Source organism: Somniosus microcephalus, chromosome 16 (assembly GCF_052327205.1).
Source record: "Somniosus microcephalus isolate GS21.2 chromosome 16, FLI_Smic_1.0, whole genome shotgun sequence".
Taxonomy (NCBI): Eukaryota; Metazoa; Chordata; class Chondrichthyes; order Squaliformes; family Somniosidae; genus Somniosus; species Somniosus microcephalus.
This window is the reverse complement of record NC_141002.1, coordinates 102,437,646-102,455,553: the sequence shown is the minus strand read 5'-3', so window position 1 is coordinate 102,455,553 and position 17,908 is coordinate 102,437,646. Positions and strand designations below refer to the sequence as shown.

The following is a 17,908-nucleotide window of genomic DNA, read 5'->3' as shown; positions in this document are numbered from 1 at the left end:
GCCCTGGCTTTTTTGCCAATTATCTTAAATCTGTGACCTCTGGTTACCGACCCTCCTGCCAGTGAATCATAGAATCATAGAAATTTATGGCACAGAAGGAGGCCATTCGGCCCATCGTGTCTGAGCTGGCCGACAAAGGCCTAATCCCACTTTCCAGCTCTTGGTCCGTAGCCCTGTAGGTTACGGCACTTCAAGTGCACATCCAAGTACTTTTTAAATGTGATGAGGGTTTCTGCCTCGACCACCCTTTCAGGCAGTGAGTTCCAGACCCCCACCACCCTCTAATCCTTCCACCAATTATTTTAAATCTATGCCCCCTGGTTATTGACCCTTCTGCTAGGGAAATAGGTCCTTCCTATCGACTCTATCTAGGCCCCTCATAATTTTATACACCTCAATTAAGTCCCCCCTCAGCCTCCCCTGTTCCAAAGAAAACATCCCCAGCCTGTCCAATCTTTCCCCATCGCTAAAATTCTCCAATCCTTGCAACATCCTCGTAAATCTCCTCCGTACCCTCTCTAGTGCATTAAGTGGAAACAGTTTCTCCTTATTTACTCCATCAAACCCTCCATAATATTGAACACCACTATTAAATAGAACCATAGAATGGTTACAGCAAAGAAGGAGGCCATTCGACCCGTTGAGCCCATGCCAGCTCTCTGCAAGAGCACTCCAGCCAGTCCCACTCCCCCGCCCTTTCCCCGTAGCCCTGCAAATTTTTTTCCTTCGGGTACTTATCCAATTCCCTTAACCTTCTCTGCTCTAAGGAGAATAATCCCAGCTTCTTCAGTTTCCCCACATAACTGAAGTCCCTCATCCCTGGTACCATTCTGATAAATATCGCTGCTTGCAGAGCTGCAATCTCAGACTGCGCGTTTGAAAGATGCACATTCCCACAATCTCCCGGCGGTTTGCTGTCCTCAGAGCACAACCTGCTTATACTCCCAATATAATGAAAACAGGGCTGCCAATACCTGGAATCCCGTGGGGAAACGCGGCAGCCAATCTGCGCACAGCAAGGTCCACCTGAGCGGGCAGATGGGGCTACGGTTTAACGTCCCATCCGAAAGGCAGCACCTCTGAGTGTGGAGTGTCAGCCTAGATTATGAGCTCAAGTCTCTTAAGTGGGTCTTGACCCCACGACCTTCTGACTCGGAGACGAGCGTGCTACCTACTGAGCCAGCAGAAAGGGCTGTTCTGAGCACTGTTGCCTCAGTGAGCCAGGGCTGACACCTGATAGCATAACTAAAATATAAGAAATATCAAAAGCAAAATGTATGTACGTTGGATTGTTTGGCTAGTGATCGTAGATGGATATGATGACTTTGGCTATAAATGAGTCCCGTGTTATTTTTTTCAGCAAAGTAGTCATCTTTTACACTGTGAATTAATTGTCTGCGCCTCCACCCGCTTCTCAGGATGTGCTAGCCTGGCCTGTATTGATCAGATGGTGGGGCTCGACTCTTAAAACTTTCTGTGACAGAACAATATAAAAGAGGCAATCAACGTCAATTGTACAATTACATTTGATTGAGGTTCCACGCCATGTGCTTCTCCACTTCTCTCTGCCAAACTCCATTCATCTGTGCTTTGGCATTTCTCCAAGTCCTAACTCCCTCCGACTCCCCACTTGCTCCTGCCCTAGTTCCTCTTTATCTGCCTTGCAGCAATCCGCGTTGTAATTCCCGTTTCGAATTCCTGCATTGTTTATCTGTTTTTTTTTTACTGCTCATGTTCCCTTTTGGAACCCGAGTATAGAATGTTTCCCTTTCTTGCGCTGGGCCCAATTACTCTCCTCCTCTCACCACCTAAAGCCAGTGAAAGCATTTACTGGGAGACTTTTCTCAGTCAGATAGGTGAAGACTTGAAAGAAAAGAAGGAACTGGCGCCTTTCACGACCACAGGACGTCTCAAAGTGCTTTACAGCCAATAAAGTAATTTTGAAGTGTTGTAATGTTGGAAACGTGGCTGCCAATTTGCGCACAGCAAGCTCCCACAAACAGAAATGTGATAATGACCAGGTAACCTGTTTCAGTGATGTTGATTGAGGGATAAATATTGGCCCCAGGACACCGGGGAGAACTCCCCTGCTCTTCTTCGAAATAGTGCCGTGGGATCTTTTGCGTCCACCTGAAAAGGTAGACGGGGCCTCGGTTTAACGTCTCATCTGAAAGGCGGCACCTCCGACAGTGCAGCGCTCCCTCAGTACAGCACTGGAAGAGTCAGCCTGGATTTTTGTGCCCAAGTCTCTGGAATGGGACTTGAACACACAACCTTTTGACTCAGAGGTGAGAGTGCGACCCACTGAGCGATGGCTGACCACTCTCAGCTGTAAATCAAACTTTTTCTCTGAGCTTCTGCTGTCAGAGAGTTCCTGCAGTGGTGCGACAGCACTCCCATCTCACTAGAAGCAAAGTCACTGGAACAACAACAACTTGCATTTATATAGCGCCTTTGATGCAGTAAAACGTCCCAAGTCACTTCACAGAAGCGATTATCAAACAAAATTTGACACCGAGCCACAAAAGGCCATATTCGGACAGGTGAGGGTCACAGAGGTAGGTTTTAAGGAGGATCTTAAAGGAGGAGAGAGAGGTTTAGGGAGGGAATTCCAGAGCTTCAGGCCCAGGCAGCTGAAGGCACGGCCGCCAATGGAGCGATTAAAATCAGGGATGTACTCGAGGCCAGAATTGGAGGAGTGCAGAGATCTCGGGGGGTTGTGGGGCTGGAGGAGGTTACAGAGATAGGGAGGGGGGTGAGGCCCATGGAGGGATTTGAAAACAATTATGATAATTTTAAAATTGTGGTGTTGCCCGACCGGGAGCCAATGAAGGTCAGCGAGCACAGGGGGTGACGGGTGAATGGGACCTGGTGCGAGTTAGGACACGGCCAGCAGAGTTTTGGATGAACTGTACACTTTCCTAGTCAATCGGTGCAGCTTCAAGTTTCCTAATGCTTCGAACGGTCCAGTAAATTTATAATCCTTAATCGAGCAAAACAGGAGAGGGGAAAAGTCGGAAGCGAATAAAGTAATTATTAAAGTAATCCTTGGCGAAAAGTGGGATCTTATAGTTCAGTTGGAAGCTCGTGCAGGTGTGGCACATTTGGAATATCGCAAATGTAGGCAAGCAGTGAAGGAAACGCGAGAAGATCCAAATGAATTTAAGTGGCGAGCAAGAAGGAGGAGGAGAGACACAGCGGCAAAGAATGACTGATTAAAAGCTGCTCTCTGGCGAACTCACGGTGCACTCCGTGGCTGCTCACATTATCTGCGCCTTTCAAATGTAATGAATTTTACAATGTCCCCTGTAACTGGAAGACGTTAGACTTTAATGTTCCATTTCCCCCCCATTGTTAGAGCACCTGGGGTTTTTTTTGCACTGATTCCACATCCAATTTAATAACTTTCAGTAATCCCCTGGCACTAACCCTAACACTTCAAAGCATTCAAGTCGGTCAGTCTAATTATGAAGTAAGTGAAGAGGGAGAACCTTCCGCCCAGCGCTGCTTTCTATACCTGGCTTGTCAAGGTGATTAACATGCACAGTCTCCAATGCCACAGATTTTATCTGGACATTTTTTTCCCTCTTCTTCTCCCCCTCTGAATAGAAGCGTGCAAATTCAATTAAGTGACAGCAAAGATTTTCCACCCAGCGCCCGCTCGTACAGGAGAAAGACGAGAAAGCTTTGCTCTAAATATAAAATACGTCGGTAATATTCCGACACTCCGAGTTGAAAAGGGCTGGCCTTTTTTTTGCAGCCAAAGCCTTTGCGTGGCATCATTTTGTTGTTGTTGCGTCAACAGCGTTCGATGAGTCAACATTTAAAGTGGACTTGTTTCCAACGGAGTTTCTGTTAGATTGTAGATTGTAGATTGCCCCCCCGACCACCCCCCGCCACAGCAGCCCAGGCCATTCTTCTTCTTCTTCTTAGGCAGTCCCTCGGAACCGAGGATGACTTGCTTCTACATTAAAAATGAGTTCTCAGGTGACTGATGAGTCCAATGTGGGACCTACAGTCTCTGTCACAGGTGGGGCGTTCCGGTCTGTCACTATTGGGGTTGTCCATGAGGGTCCTGACGTTCCAGGTCCCGAACTTCATTTTAAAGGGTGGAAGATGCCTGTGCGTGAATTTGTTTAACGTGGGGGTGGCCGTTGCACACCAGCTACCACACGGGCTTGACAGAGCAAGGTCCTGGTCCAATGGCAAGGGGATCCAAGACAATTGGAAACCAGGCTCTGCGACATCGGCCTAGCACACACACACAAACATACTGCTACTGTCCTCCTCCCTCCTTCCTGCAGGTCCTCTCTGCTTGGGTTTACACAGCAGAAGAGAGGAGACTGGGGGGAAAAAGACCATTCACAAGGCCGAGCAAGCCGGGTGTGGCGTTTAACACAGTTCAGTTCAGTTTGCACGTGCTCAGTTGAAAATGTGCTTCTTCCAGATGTTGCAATTCGTTCTGAGGTTGCTCTGGTGAATGTCTCTTCAGGCCTACAACTGAGCTGAGCTGGTGGGAACGAGCTTAAATTATATACGAAGCCACATAAAAGTCAACTCGGAGAGTCTAAAGGATATTTGTGGCCCCGCTAAGTCTGCTCCTCACTCAGGACCATGGAGCAAGAGTATTGGCAGCATTTCCCCCCTGACTCAGAAGGTGTAGAGCTCGGCTCGGAATTCCGGGTTGACATCCAACGGGATCCTGGTGTCTGGTGGGTGTGAGTGACTCCCTCCCCCCCGCTTTAGTACAGGTTGTGGGAGCCCATACAACCCCTCCCACCCTATAGGACTAATCCTGCTATCGGCTGGTATAAAGATGGTCATAGCCATGGAAGGAGTGTTCACGACGCGGCCCGTCAGACTGTTAATCAACAACTTGTATTTACGCCGCGCCTTTAACATTGTAAACCATCCCGAGGCACTTCACAGGAGCGTAAATCAGACACAAATTGACACCAAGTCACAGTACTGAGGGAGCGCCGCACTGTCAGAGGGGCAGTGATGCGCTATCAATTACTCATAAAAGACTGAGAGTTAAGAGAGTAACTAAAGGCTTTTATTAACAAAAGAATGAAGGTCTGCCTCGAGTGGTCGACCGGTCCAGAAATACAAAGGGCTGGGGAGCAGTCACCTTTATACTAGGACTTGTGGGAGGAGTCAGCCGAGGCATGTCCAGGCATGTACACAGTGGAATACAAACAGTGGTTTACCACATTCACCCCTTGTTTAAAATTGAGTCCGGCGGGGTGAAGTGTATTAAAAGTTAGTGTATTGGAGTCTCTCCGGAGGTCTTGTCTGCCGCTGTGATCGGCGTGGCGACGGCAGGGGTAGTGGAGCTTCCGGCGTCGAGTCCTGCGTGGGCTGTGGCACAGGCGTGTCGTCCTCGTAGATGTCGAGTGGGTCGCGGGGCCCAGGCCTGCCGTCTGCTGGGGCTGGATATCGGATCGTGGGGGGGGTGTGGTAGTGAGTAGTGGGTTACTGCGGCCCCCGAGGGTGCAAGGTCTCTTATGGAGACTGTGTCCTCCCGCCCGTCCGGGTATGCAATGTAAGCATACTGGGGGTTGGCGTGGAGGAGGTCGACCCTCTCGACCAGGGGGTCCGTTTTATGGGTCCTCACGTGCCTTCTCAGTAGGACCGGCCCTGGGGACGTCAGCCATGGCGGTAGCGATGTCCCCGATGTGGACTTCCTTGGGAAGACAAACATTTTCTCATGAGGGGTGGCGTTAGTGGCAGTGCAGAGCAGTGACCGAATAGAGTGGAGCGCATCGGGGAGCACATCCTGCCAGCGGGAGGTTGGAAGGCCCCTAGACTTTAAGGCTAGCAGGGCGGCCTTCCAAACTGTCGCATTTTCTCTTTCCACCTGTCCGTTCCCCCGGGGGTTGTAACTGGTGGTCCTGCTTGTGGCAATACCCCTAGTTAGCAGGTACTGACGGAGTTCGTCGCTCATAAACGATATGGATATAGCTGGGGAAACCGAACAGGGTGAAGAGGTCGTTCAGACATTTAATGACCGTGGCACTGGTCATGTCCAGGCAGGGGATGGCGAACGGGAAACGGGAGTACTCATCAATAATATTGAGGAAGTACACATTGCGGTCGGAGGAGGGGAGAGGCCCTTTAAAATCAACGCTCAGGCGCTCGAAGGGGCGAGTGGCTTTTATCAGGTGGGCCCTGTCTGGTCTATAAAAGTGCGGTTTGCACTCAGCGCAGACTTGGCAGTTCCTGGTCATGGTCCTGACCTCCTCAATAGAGTAAGGCAGGTTGCGGGCCTTGATGAAGTGGAAGAACCTGGTGACCCCCGGGTGGCAGAGGTCATTGTGGAGGGCCCGCAGTCTATCGATCTGCGCGCTGGCGCAGGTGCCACGCGATAGCGCATCCGGGGGTTCATTGAGCTTCCCGGGCCGGTACAAGATCTCATAATTGTAGGTGGAAAGTTCGATTCTCCACCTCAAGATCTTGTCATTTTTGATTTTGCCCCTCTGCTTGTTGTTAAACATGAAAGCAACTGAACGTTGGTCAGTGAGCAGGGTAAATCGTTTTCCGGCCAGGTAGTGCCTCCAATGACGCACAGCCTCCACAATCGCCTGGGCCTCCTTCTCAACAGCGGAGTGTCTGGTCTCCGGGCCTTGGAGGGTTCGTGAAAAGAAGGTCATGGGTCTCCCCGCCTGATTGAGGGTAGCGGCCAGGGCAAAGTCGGACGCGTCGCTTTCCACCTGGAAGGGGATGGATTCGTCCACTGCGTGCATGGTGGCTTTGGCAATGTCTTCCTTGATACGGTGGAAGGCTAAGCGGGCCTCTGCCGTCAAGGGAAAAGAGGTGGACTTGATCAGCGGATGGGCCTTGTCCGCATAGTAGGGGACCCACTGGGCATAATAGGAGAAAAACCCTAGGCACCTCTTCAGGGCCTTGAGGCAGTGGGGCAGTGGGAGTTCCATAAGGGGACGCATCCGGTCGAGGTCGGGGCCGATGACTCCGTGTTCCACAACACAGCCAAGGATGGCGAGGCGGTTTGTGCGGAATATGCACTTCTCCTTGTTATATGTCAGGTTCAGGAGTTGGGCGGTGCGGAGGAATTTTTCGAGGTTTGCGTCATGGTCCTGCAAGTCACGGCCGCAGATGGTCACATTGTCCAGATATGGGAAAGTGGCCTGCAACGCATTTTGATCTACCATCCGGTCCATCTCCCTTTGGAAGACGGAGACCCCGTTGGTGACGCCAAAGGGAACCCTAAGGAAGTGGTAGAGGTGGCCGTTTGCCTCAAAGGCAGTATACTGGCGGTCCTCAGGGCGGATAGGGAGCTGGTGGTACGCTGATTTCAGGTCAATGGTCGAGAAGACGCGGTACTGCGCAATCTGGTTGACCATATCAGCTATGCGGGGGAGTGGGTAGGCGTCCAGCAGGGTGTAGCGATTTATTGTCTGGCTGTAGTCGATGACCAGGCGCTGCTTCTCGCCGGTCTTAACGACCACAACCTGGGCTCGCCAGGGGCTGGTGCTGCCCTCAATAATCCCTTCCTTCAGGAGCCGCTCCACTTCGGTTTGAATGAAAACCCTGTCCCCGGCACTGTATCGCCTGCTCTTTGTGGCGATGGGCTTACAGTCGGGGGTGAGGTTAGCAAACAGTGGGGGGGGGGGGTGACTCTGAGTGTGGAGAGGTTGCACCTGGTGCGCGGCGGGCAATTTGGGAGCTGCTGGCTGCAGACTGTGAGTGGCGGTAGGGGTCCACCGTATGCCATCGTAACACTTTTAAGGTGGCACTGAAAATCTAACCCCAGCAGGACGGCAGCGCAGAGGTCGGGCAGGACCAGAAGTTTAAAATGATCGTACACGGTCCCGTCTACTACGAGTGTCACTACGCAGTAGCCGCCGATGTCCGCCGACTGGGACTCGGAGGCCATAGAAATCCGCTGGTGCGCAGGCAGGACTGGGAGAGAGCAACGCCGCACCGTGTCGGGGTGGATGAAGCTCTCCGTGCTCCCAGAGTCAAAAAGGCAGATTGTATCGTGGCCATTTACCTTAATGTCCATTGTGGAACTGGCTAGCTGGTGCGGTCTCGCTTGGTCCAGTGTAACGGATGCCAGCGTAGGGGTCGGTGTGTCGCTGCGGGTATCAGATGAGGCGGTGTTGGGGGCCTGCTGCGTTCCGGCTGTCGTCCAAGATGGCGGCGTCCATGATCCCCATGTGGCTGGAGGCGTCCAAAATGGCTGCTGTACCGGTGGTTCGCACATGGCCGGGGAGGCCCAAGATGGCGGCCCGCATGGCCCACACGCGGCGCTGCTGGGGTTCGGGGTGGCTTTGGCCCTGCAGGCGTTAGCATAGTGTCCCTTCTTCCCGCAGCCCGAGCAGATCGCGTTTTTCGCCGGGCAGCACGCTCTGGGGTGTTTTGCCTGGCCACAGAAGTGGCATTTCTGGCCTTGGGGCACTGCTGTCTGGCCTTGGGACACTGCTGCGGTAGTTGGGCCGTTGCTGGGGTGTGGCTGGGGTGGCACGGCGCTATGAGGCGGTCCTACCGTGTCCCAGGCTGTCATTCCCCGTGGCGTCCACGGTGCAGAGGAGTAGGCATCCATGCCCCGGTAGGCTGCATCCAATGATAGTGCGAGTTCAGAGGCCTTGTTGAGGTCGAGGTCACTCTGCTCCAACAGTCGCTGTCGGGTCTTATTGGATCTGTGGCCCGCTACAAAAGCGTCCCGGATAAGTTCCTCTGTGTACACGGCGGCCTTTACATCCTTACAACCACAGGCCCGGCCAAGCACAGACAGTGCCTGAAGGTATTCCACGGTCGATTCCCCAGGTTGTTGTTTACGACTCCCCAGAAGGTGCCTGGCGTACACTTCGTTCACTGGGCGCGTGTACTGGTCCTTGAGGAGCTTGATAGCGTCCGCATACGAGGCCGCGTCTTGGATGACCGAGTACACTCGGTGGTTCACTTTGGAGGTCAGGACATCCAGTTTGTCCTCGTCCAATTTGATTGCTGCGGAGGCGGTCAGGAATTTATCGAAACACTTAAGCCAGTGAGTAAACTTGGTGGATGAGTCCGCCTCCCGATGATCTAAGTCCAGGCATGCTGGTGTGAGGATCTTCTCCATTATAAAAATTTTGTTAATAAAATTGATGCGCTATCAATTACTCATAAAAGACTGAGAGTTAAGAGAGTAACTAAAGGCTTTTATTAACAAAAGAATGAAGGTCTGCCTCGAGTGGTCGACCGGTCCAGAAATACAAAGGGCTGGGGAGCAGTCACCTTTATACTAGGACTTGTGGGAGGAGTCAGCCGAGGCATGTCCAGGCATGTACACAGTGGAATACAAACAGTGGTTTACCACAGGCAGTATTGAGGGAGCGCTGCACTGTCAGAGGGGCAGTATTGAGGGAGCGCTGCACTGTCAGAGGGGCAGTACTGAGGGAGCGCCGCACTGTCAGAGGGGCAGTATTGAGGGAGCGCTGCACTGTCAGAGGGGCAGTACTGAGGGAGCGCCGCACTGTCAGAGGGGCAGTACTGAGGGAGTGCTGCACTGTCGGAGGGGCAGTACTGAGGGAGCGCTGCACCGTCGGAGGGGCAGTACTGAGGGAGCGCCGCACTGTCAGAGGGGCAGTACTGAGGGAGTGCTGCACTGTCGGAGGGGCAGTACTGAGGGAGTGCTGCACTGTCGGAGGGACAGTACTGAGGGAGTGCTGCACTGTCGGAGGGGCAGTACTGAGGGAGCGCTGCACCGTCGGAGGGGCAGTACTGAGGGAGCGCCGCACTGTCGGAGGGGTAGTACTGAGGGAGCGCTGCACTGTCGGAGGGGCAGTACTGAGGGAGCGCCGCACTGTCGGAGGGGCAGTACTGAGGGAGCACTGCACTGTCGGAGGGGCAGTACTGAGGGAGCGCCGCAGTGTCGGAGGGGCAGTACTGAGGGAGCGCCGCACTGTCGGAGGGGCAGAACTGAGGGAGTGAGTGCTGCACTGTCGGAGGGGCAGTGCTGAGGTAGTGCTGCATGGTCAGAGGTGCCATCTTTTGGATGAGACGTTAAACCAAGGCCCCGTCTGCTCTCAGGTGGACGCAAAAGATCCCATGGCCACTATTTCCAAGAAGAGCAGGGGGAGTTCTCCCCGGTGTCCTGGGGCCAATATTTATCCCCCAACCCACATCACTAAAACAGATGATCTGGTCATTGTCACATTGCTGTTTGTGGGAGCTTGCTGTGCGCAAATTGGCGGACATGTTTCCTACATTACAACAGTGACTACACTCCAAAAAAGTGCTTCATTGACTGCAAAGCGCTTTGGGACATCCTGACTTGGTGAAAGGCGCTATATAAATGCAAGTTCTTTTCTTGTGTGCAGCGCCCGAGGCTGCATGGGACAATCCTAAGCGAAGACAGTGAGTTTGTGTGCTCTTACTTTAAGGTGTTGCCCAGTACTGTACTTGGTTGTTTAGGGAGAATACATAGCGCATTAGCACAAAGGAGAGTGTTTACTAACATTACTGTGCCCACGCTCCTGTCCGAGCTCTTTAAAAGACTGAAGCTTTTTCTTCATTTATCACACCACTGCCTCTTTTGTCTGGTTCATTTCCCATTGGAATCGCTCAGCATTCTAGCCGGGAGTTGACCAGCCCCATTCGCTTCTACGATTATTTCTCACTGGGCTGGGTACATCTGCAGTAAATCCAGGAGGATTTGCGAGCGAGCACAGAAAGATAAAAAAAAAGTAACCGAGCGAACTGATAAGGCTGCCAGTCCCCAGGAACAAAAAAAAAACAAAAGCTTCCTATTATCGGAAAGAAATGGAGTCAGTGACTCTCAATTGATTGCAAACATTTTGATCGCCTATTGCCAGCTGCCTCTGTAGCATCAGTAGGAGGTGCGAGTGTGTGTGGGGGGTGGGGAGCGTGGGGGGGGGGGCGGGGAAAGGACTATATCAAAGGGATAACCTAGAAGCAATGCTACATTTCGAATTAGATAACGGCATGTGACCTGCTGAAATGTCTGAAGGACACCTTAACCAAGCCTGGAAATAAAAGAAAGAGTTACATTTATATAGCGCCTTGCACAACCACTGGACATCTCAAAGGGCTTTACAGCCAATTAAGTACTTTTTGAAGTGGAGTCACTGTTGTAATGTGGGAAATGCGGCAGCCAATTTGCGCACAGCAAGCTCCCACAAACAGCAATGTGAAAATGACCAGATACTCTGTTTTTTGTTATGTTGGTTGAGGGAGAAACATTGTCCAGGACACCGGGGAGAACTCCCCCTGCTCTTCTTCAAAATAGTGCCATGGGATCTTTTACGTCCACCTGAGAGAGCAGACGGGGCCTCGGTTTAAAGTCTCATCCAAAAGGCAGCACCTCCGACAGTGCGGCACTCCCTCAGCACTGCACTGGAGTGTCAGCCTGGATTTTTGTGTTGAAGTCCCGGGACTTGAACCCACAACCCTTCTGACTGAGAGGTGAGTGCACTACCAACTGAGCCACAGCTGACAGATAAAAGGTCTAAATAATGACACAATCCTGAATGGATCACATCATTGCACTGCCGACTGCATCTTTCCAAAAGAAAACCCTGAAAGAGAAGTTACCGCTAGTGATTCACTTAGAGTGCCTGCTGCCACAACAACCTTTCCCGTAGTGGGGATTAAGCTGAGTTTTCAGAGCAGAACGCTCATAAGGACTTAGGAAACAGTACAGAATGAGATCGGGCCATTCGTCCTCTCAAGCCCACCCAACAACAACTTGTATTTAAACAGCGCCTTTAACGTAGTAAAACGTCCCAAACCTCTTCACAGGAGCGCATAGCGAACAAAGTGTGACACCGAGCCAAAGAAGGAGCTATTAGGACAGATGACCAAAAGCCTGGTCAAAGAGAGGGTCTTAAAGGAGGAGAGAGAGGTGGAGAGGCGGACAGGTTTCGTGAGGGAATTCCAGAGCTTGGGGCCCAGGCAGCTGAAGGCACGGCCACCAATGGTGGGGTGAAGGAAGTGAGGGGATGCATGAGAGGCCAGAATTGGAGGAGCGCAGAGATCTCGGGTGGGGGGGTGGGGGCGGGTGTTGTGGGGCTGGAGGAGATTACAGAGATAGGGAGGGGGCAAGGCCATGGAGGGATTGGGACACAAGTATGAGAGTTTTAAATTTGTGACGTTGCCGGACTGGGAGCCACTGTAGGTCAGCGAGCACCGGTGGTGATGGGTGGACGGGACTTGGTGCGAGTTAGGACATGGGGCAGCAGAGCTTTGGATGAACTCAAGTTTACGGAGGGTGCCGATCCTCCAATCGGAGCAGGCTGGACGCGAGGCCTAGGCTTGGTTCCTCCTGGCACACGTCCTGTTGCTGTAGGGAGAGGAACATGAAGCCGGTGGTGTCGTTACATCACTCCTCCCTCAGTTACATGCGATTAGCCTGGTCCAGGCAATGATACTATGCTCCACCTTGGGGGGAAATCCTTTGAAACCCAATAGCGATGCACAGGGGGAGATCAGGCGTTATAGGTCCCTACCCTTTTTCCCTCTGCTTTGCACCAGGAGCTGAGTGTTCCCCAGGCACAAAGCAGAGGAAAATCGCACCCCAAAGGATTTAAGCATGCTTCATTTTTATTCATTCTCAGAACGTGGGCAAGGCCGGTATTCATTGCTCATCCCTAATTGCTCCTTGAGAAGCTGGTGGTGGGCCTTCTTCTTCAACCGCAGCAGTCCGTGTGGTGAAGGTACTCCCACAGTGCTGTTACGGAGGGCGGTTCCAGGATTTTGGCCCAGCGACCATGAAGGAACGGCCGCTATATGTCCAAAAACTTTTTTTTAATAAATGAGTGGTCCAGGGAGGTAGAAACTTCTCTGGATGTGTGAGCAACCTAAGGGTTAATTTTAAAGAGGACTTTGCTCTGTCCCTCTGCCGGTTTCTTTGCTGGCAATGGCTCCCTGTGCAGATGTTAATTGTCAGTCGCTCCTTTTCCTTTGATGAACGAGGATTAAGGGTTCAGCGATGTAATTACTGCGGGCTTATCAGGAAATAATCTCCCGCTGATTGCTGGAAGACCTTTGTGGCGGGCGTCCTATAAACCCTCCGTGCATCCGGTTGGCGAGAATATAGCTTTCATTCGGTTAGCTGGCAGTGCTTTAGGTTGCTAAGGCTTCAGCCGAGTATCGATTGCATTGAGGATCACAAAGGGATCGGAGAGTCTGGGTTGACGGGAGGGGTGGAAAACAATGGGGAGCACGCTCCAGCACATTCCTGTGGCACCAGAGCCCGAACCAACACCTTTGAAAGTCTTCCAGCATCACCCAGATAAACACCATATTGGAAAAAATAATTACACAGCAAACCATACACCTGTCTAAGTATGTTGCTGGCCCTGTTCATTGTAGAGATCTGTGGTCGAGGCAGACTCAGGTTTCCTAAAGCACCTGAAGGTTTGGAAGGTGCGGCAATCTGAACTGCGAGGGGTGGGGTGGGGGGAGATCGAAACCGCGCTGACTGAACATTTTTTCTCCAGAGTTATGCTTCACCGTCAACAGATCCGATCGACTGCTGATTTTAACACAGTGGGTCGCACTATTGCCTCTGAACCAGAAGGTCGTGGATTCAAGTCCCACTCCAGAGAATTGAGCCCCATAAATCTAGGCTGACACTCCCAGTGCGGTGCTGAGGGAGCGCCACACTGTCGGAGGTGCCGTCTTTCGGATGAGACGTTAAACCGAGGCCCCGTCTGCTCTCTCAGGTGGGCGGAAAAGATCCCACGTCACTATTTCGAAGAAGAGCAGGGGAGTTCTCCCCAGTGTCCCGGGGTCAATATTTATCCCTCAACCAACATCATTAAAACAAATGATCTGGTCATTATCACATTGCTGTTTGTGGGAGCTTGCTGTGCGCAAATTGGCTGTCGTGTTTCCTATATTACAACAGTGACTCCACTTCAAAAAGTACTTCGTTGGGTGTAAAACGCCTTGGGACATTTTAAAGGCACTATATAAACACAAGTTGTTGTTGTGCTCTTTTCTGTAACTGATAGCATCAAAGTGCGAGGGTGTGATGAGCAGATGCTCACAGACCAGCCTAGTCACTTGGCATTGGAAGCTTGTGCTTACCTTGGCTCTGTACATCCTCAGTTCCAGGGCTTTAAGATCCACGTTTCCGATCAACGACCTCATGAAACCACTGTTAAAGGGGAAAAAACGAGTAAGGTTTAATATCAGACTTAGCGGAATTTCAAACTTAAGGATCAGTGCTTGGGCCTCAGCTATTTACAATCTATATTAATGACTTAGATGAAGGGACCGAGTGTAAAGTATTCACATTTGCTGATGATACAAAGTTAGGTGGGAAAATAAGCTGTGAGGAGGATGCAAAGAGGCTGCAGAGAGATAGAGACAGGTTGACTGAGTGGGCAAGAACATGGCAAATGGAATACAATGTGGGGAAGTGTGAAGTTATCCACTTTGGTAGGAAAAACAAAAAAGCAGAATAATTTTTGAATGGTGAGAGACTGGGAAATGTTTGCATTCTGAGGGATCTGGGTGTCCTTGTACATGAATCACAGAAAGTTAACATGCAGGTACAGCAAGCAATTAGGAAAGCAAATGGTATGTTAGCTTTTGTTACAAAGGGACTAGAATATAAGAGTAAAGAAGTCTTACTACAATTATACAGGGCATTGGTGAGGCCACAACTGGAGTATTGTGTACAGTTCTGGTCTCCTTACCTAAGGAAGGATATACTTGCCTTAGAGGGAGTGCAGCGAAGGTTCACCAGACTGGTTCCTGGGATGAGGGGATTGTCCTATGAGGAGGGATTGAATAGACTAGGCCTATATTCCTTAGAGTTTAGAGAATGAGAGGTGATCTAATTGAAACATATAACATTCTTAAGGGGCTTGACAGGGCTAGTAGCACGGAGTCCAGTTCTACGGAGCACTGCTTCTATAGAGTACTAAACTCGGGAATTTGGTGAGTGAGGGGATTTTAAGGGTTGATCTCTTTCTAAAATTTAGTAAAGTTTTGTATTTAACATTTGACATTTAACTTAACTTTAACCTTCACTTGTAGTTTCTTTCACAGTGGTAAACAAGCTGCCTGCTCGTGGCAGTTGCACAATTAATTAGGTGGCTAGCTGGAACAGAGACATGCAAAAATAGTGCAGTAATAGTAGGGGATTTCAACTTCCCTAATAATAACTGGGATAAAATTAGTGTGCAAGGTATAGAGGGAGCAGAATTCTTAAAATGCATTCAGGAGAATTTTTTTAGTCAGTACGTAGCAAGCCCAACAAGAGAGGGGGCAGTTCTGGACCTTGTTTTAGGGAATGAAACTGGGCAGGTGGAAAGGGTATCAGTGGGAGAGCATATTGGTAGTAGTGATCATAATTCAGTTAGATTTAGGGTAGTTATGGAAAAGGACAAGGATAGACCAGAAATAAAAGTTCTCAATTGGGGAAAAGCTAACTTTACTAAGCTGAGATGTGATTTAGCCAAAGTGGACTGGAGACAGAAACTTGAAGGTAAATCCGTGGCAGAGCAGTGGAAGACATTCAAGGAGAAGATAGTGAGGGTTCAGAGCAAGTATGTTCCCTTAAAGACAAAGGGTGGAACTGACAAATCTAGAGCTCCCTCGACGTCAAGGGACATACAGGGAAGGATGAAGAAAAAAAGAAGCTTATGACAGATACTGAAGGCTCAATACTGCAGAAACCCTGAAGGTAGCAGGACAGGTAGATAAGTTGGTTAAGAAGGCATACGGGATACTTGCCTTTATTAGCCGGGGCATAGAATATAAGAGCAGGGAGGTTATGCTTGAACTGTATAAAACATTAGTTAGGCCACAGCTAGAATACTGCGTGCAGTTCTGGTCACCACATTACAGGAAGGATGAGGGTGCAGAGGAGATTTACGAGGATGTTGCCAGGACTGGGGAATTTTAGCTATGAGGAGACTGGATAGGCTGGGGTTGTTTTCTTTGGAACAGAGGAGGCTGAGGGGTGACCTAATTGAGGTGTATAAAATTATGAGGGGTCTAGATAGAGTGGATAGGAAGAAACTATTTCCCTTAGCAGAAGGGTCAATAACCAGGGGGGCATAGAGTTAAAGTAATTTGTAGAAGGTTTAGAGGGGATTTGAGGAGAACTTTTTTCACCCAGAGGGTGGTGGGGGTCTGGAACTCACTGACTGAAAGGGTGGTAGAGGCAGAAAACCTCACCACATTTAAAAAGGTGTGGAGATGCCGGTGTTGGACTGGGGTGGACAAATGTAAGAAGTCACACAACACCAGGTTATTATCCAACAGTTTTATTTGAAATCACAAGCGCTGCTCCTTCATCAGGTGAAGTGGAGAGATGCATATAGACACAGATTATATAGTCAGAGAATAATGCCAGATGATTACAGGTAATCTTTCTAACTGCCATTTATCACACCTCGGCAGAGAGATAATCACAGCAATCAAAGGTGTGAATGGTGTCCAAACAGGTCAGTCAGGAAAACATTACATCAAAGAACAATGAGGTGGGGTCACAAGGGGTCAAATGTTGCAGATGCTGGGGTCTGTATGAAAAACAAAAAACAGACAAAAATATTTTCTTTGCTGGAAATCACAGCAGGTCCGGCCGCATCTGTGTAGAGAGAACAAGCCAACGACGACTCGAGTCTGGATGACCCTAAGTCAGGTGGGGTTACATGTAGCATGACATGAACCCAAGATCCCGGTTGAGGCCGTCCTCATGAGTGCGGAACTTGGCTATCAGTTTCTGCTCTGCGATTTTGCGTTGTCGTGTGTCTCGAAGGCCGCCTTGGAGAATGCTTACCCGAAGATCGGAGGCTGAATGTCCTTGACTGCTGAAGTGTCCCCCGACTGGAAGGGAACACTCCTGCCTGGTGATTGTTCTCTCTACACAGATGCGGCCGGACCTGCTGTGATTTCCAGCAAAGAAAATGTTTTTTGTCTGTTTTTTGTTTTTCATACAGACCCCAGCATCTGCAACATTTTACCCCTTGTGACCCCACCTCATTGTTCTTTGGTGTAATGTTTTCCTGACTGACCTGTTTGGACACCATTCACACCTTTGATTGCTGTGATTATCTCTCTGCCGAGGTGTGATAAATGGCAGTTAGAAAGATTACCTGTAATCATCTGGCATTATTCTCTGACTATATAAGCTGTGTCTATATGCATCTCTCCACTTCACCTGACAAAGGAGCAGCGCTCTGAAAGCTTGTGATTTCAAATAAAACTGTTGGCCTATAACCTGGTGTTGTGTGACTTCTTACATTTAAAAAGTACTTGGATATGCACGTGGTAACCTGCAGGGGTACGGACCAAGAGTTGGAAAGTGGGATTAGGATGGATAGCTCTTTGTCGGCCTGCATGGACAAGATGGGCCGAATGGCCTCCTTCCGTGCTGTAAATTTCTATGATTCTATGAACTGGCTACCTGGTACTTACTGTCAGCAGGGGCTGACTCAGGGCTTTGGAATTTCTGCTGGTATAAAAACCAGAGGCCTTTGTTAACGCACGGAGGTAAGTAGCACGGAGTCCAGTTCAATGGAGTACTGCTTCTACAGAGTGCTAATCTTGAGAATTTGGTGAGTAAGGGAATCCGGTGAGGTGGGGATAAGAGGTGCTGCTTGATACATTAAAAAATATAAACAACTTGGGTTAAATTAGGACTGTGGGCTAAGTTATAGTAAAGACCTAAAGCACATAACTAAATGTAATAAATGAAACAAGGTTATTACCTAGATTAAAAACTATTAATAGACAATTGAGTATTTAAAAACTTGAAAACCAAATTAGTTAAATAAAATACAATAGAGATGGCAGGGCAGGTGATGTGTTGCAGCTGTGGGAGCTGGTGGACCCCAGTCTGATCCACAGCAACCACATCTGCAGTAAGTGTCTGCAGCTCGAGGAACTTCGGCTCAGAGTTGATGAGCTGGAGTCCGAGCTT

At 50.1% G+C, this 17,908-nt stretch overlaps 1 protein-coding gene across 1 annotated transcript in view; it reads right to left on the bottom strand.

Annotated features, from left to right (window-relative positions):
- The window catches only part of LOC147106440 (uncharacterized), a 219,894-nt gene that overhangs the window by 1,459 nt on the left and 200,527 nt on the right, over nucleotides 1–17,908 (bottom strand). Inside the window, exon 14 of the mRNA XM_086009598.1 lies at nucleotides 14,059–14,128. Coding sequence (XP_085865724.1) covers nucleotides 14,059–14,128 — 70 coding nt within the window. The remainder of the gene's footprint in view (nucleotides 1–14,058; nucleotides 14,129–17,908) is intronic.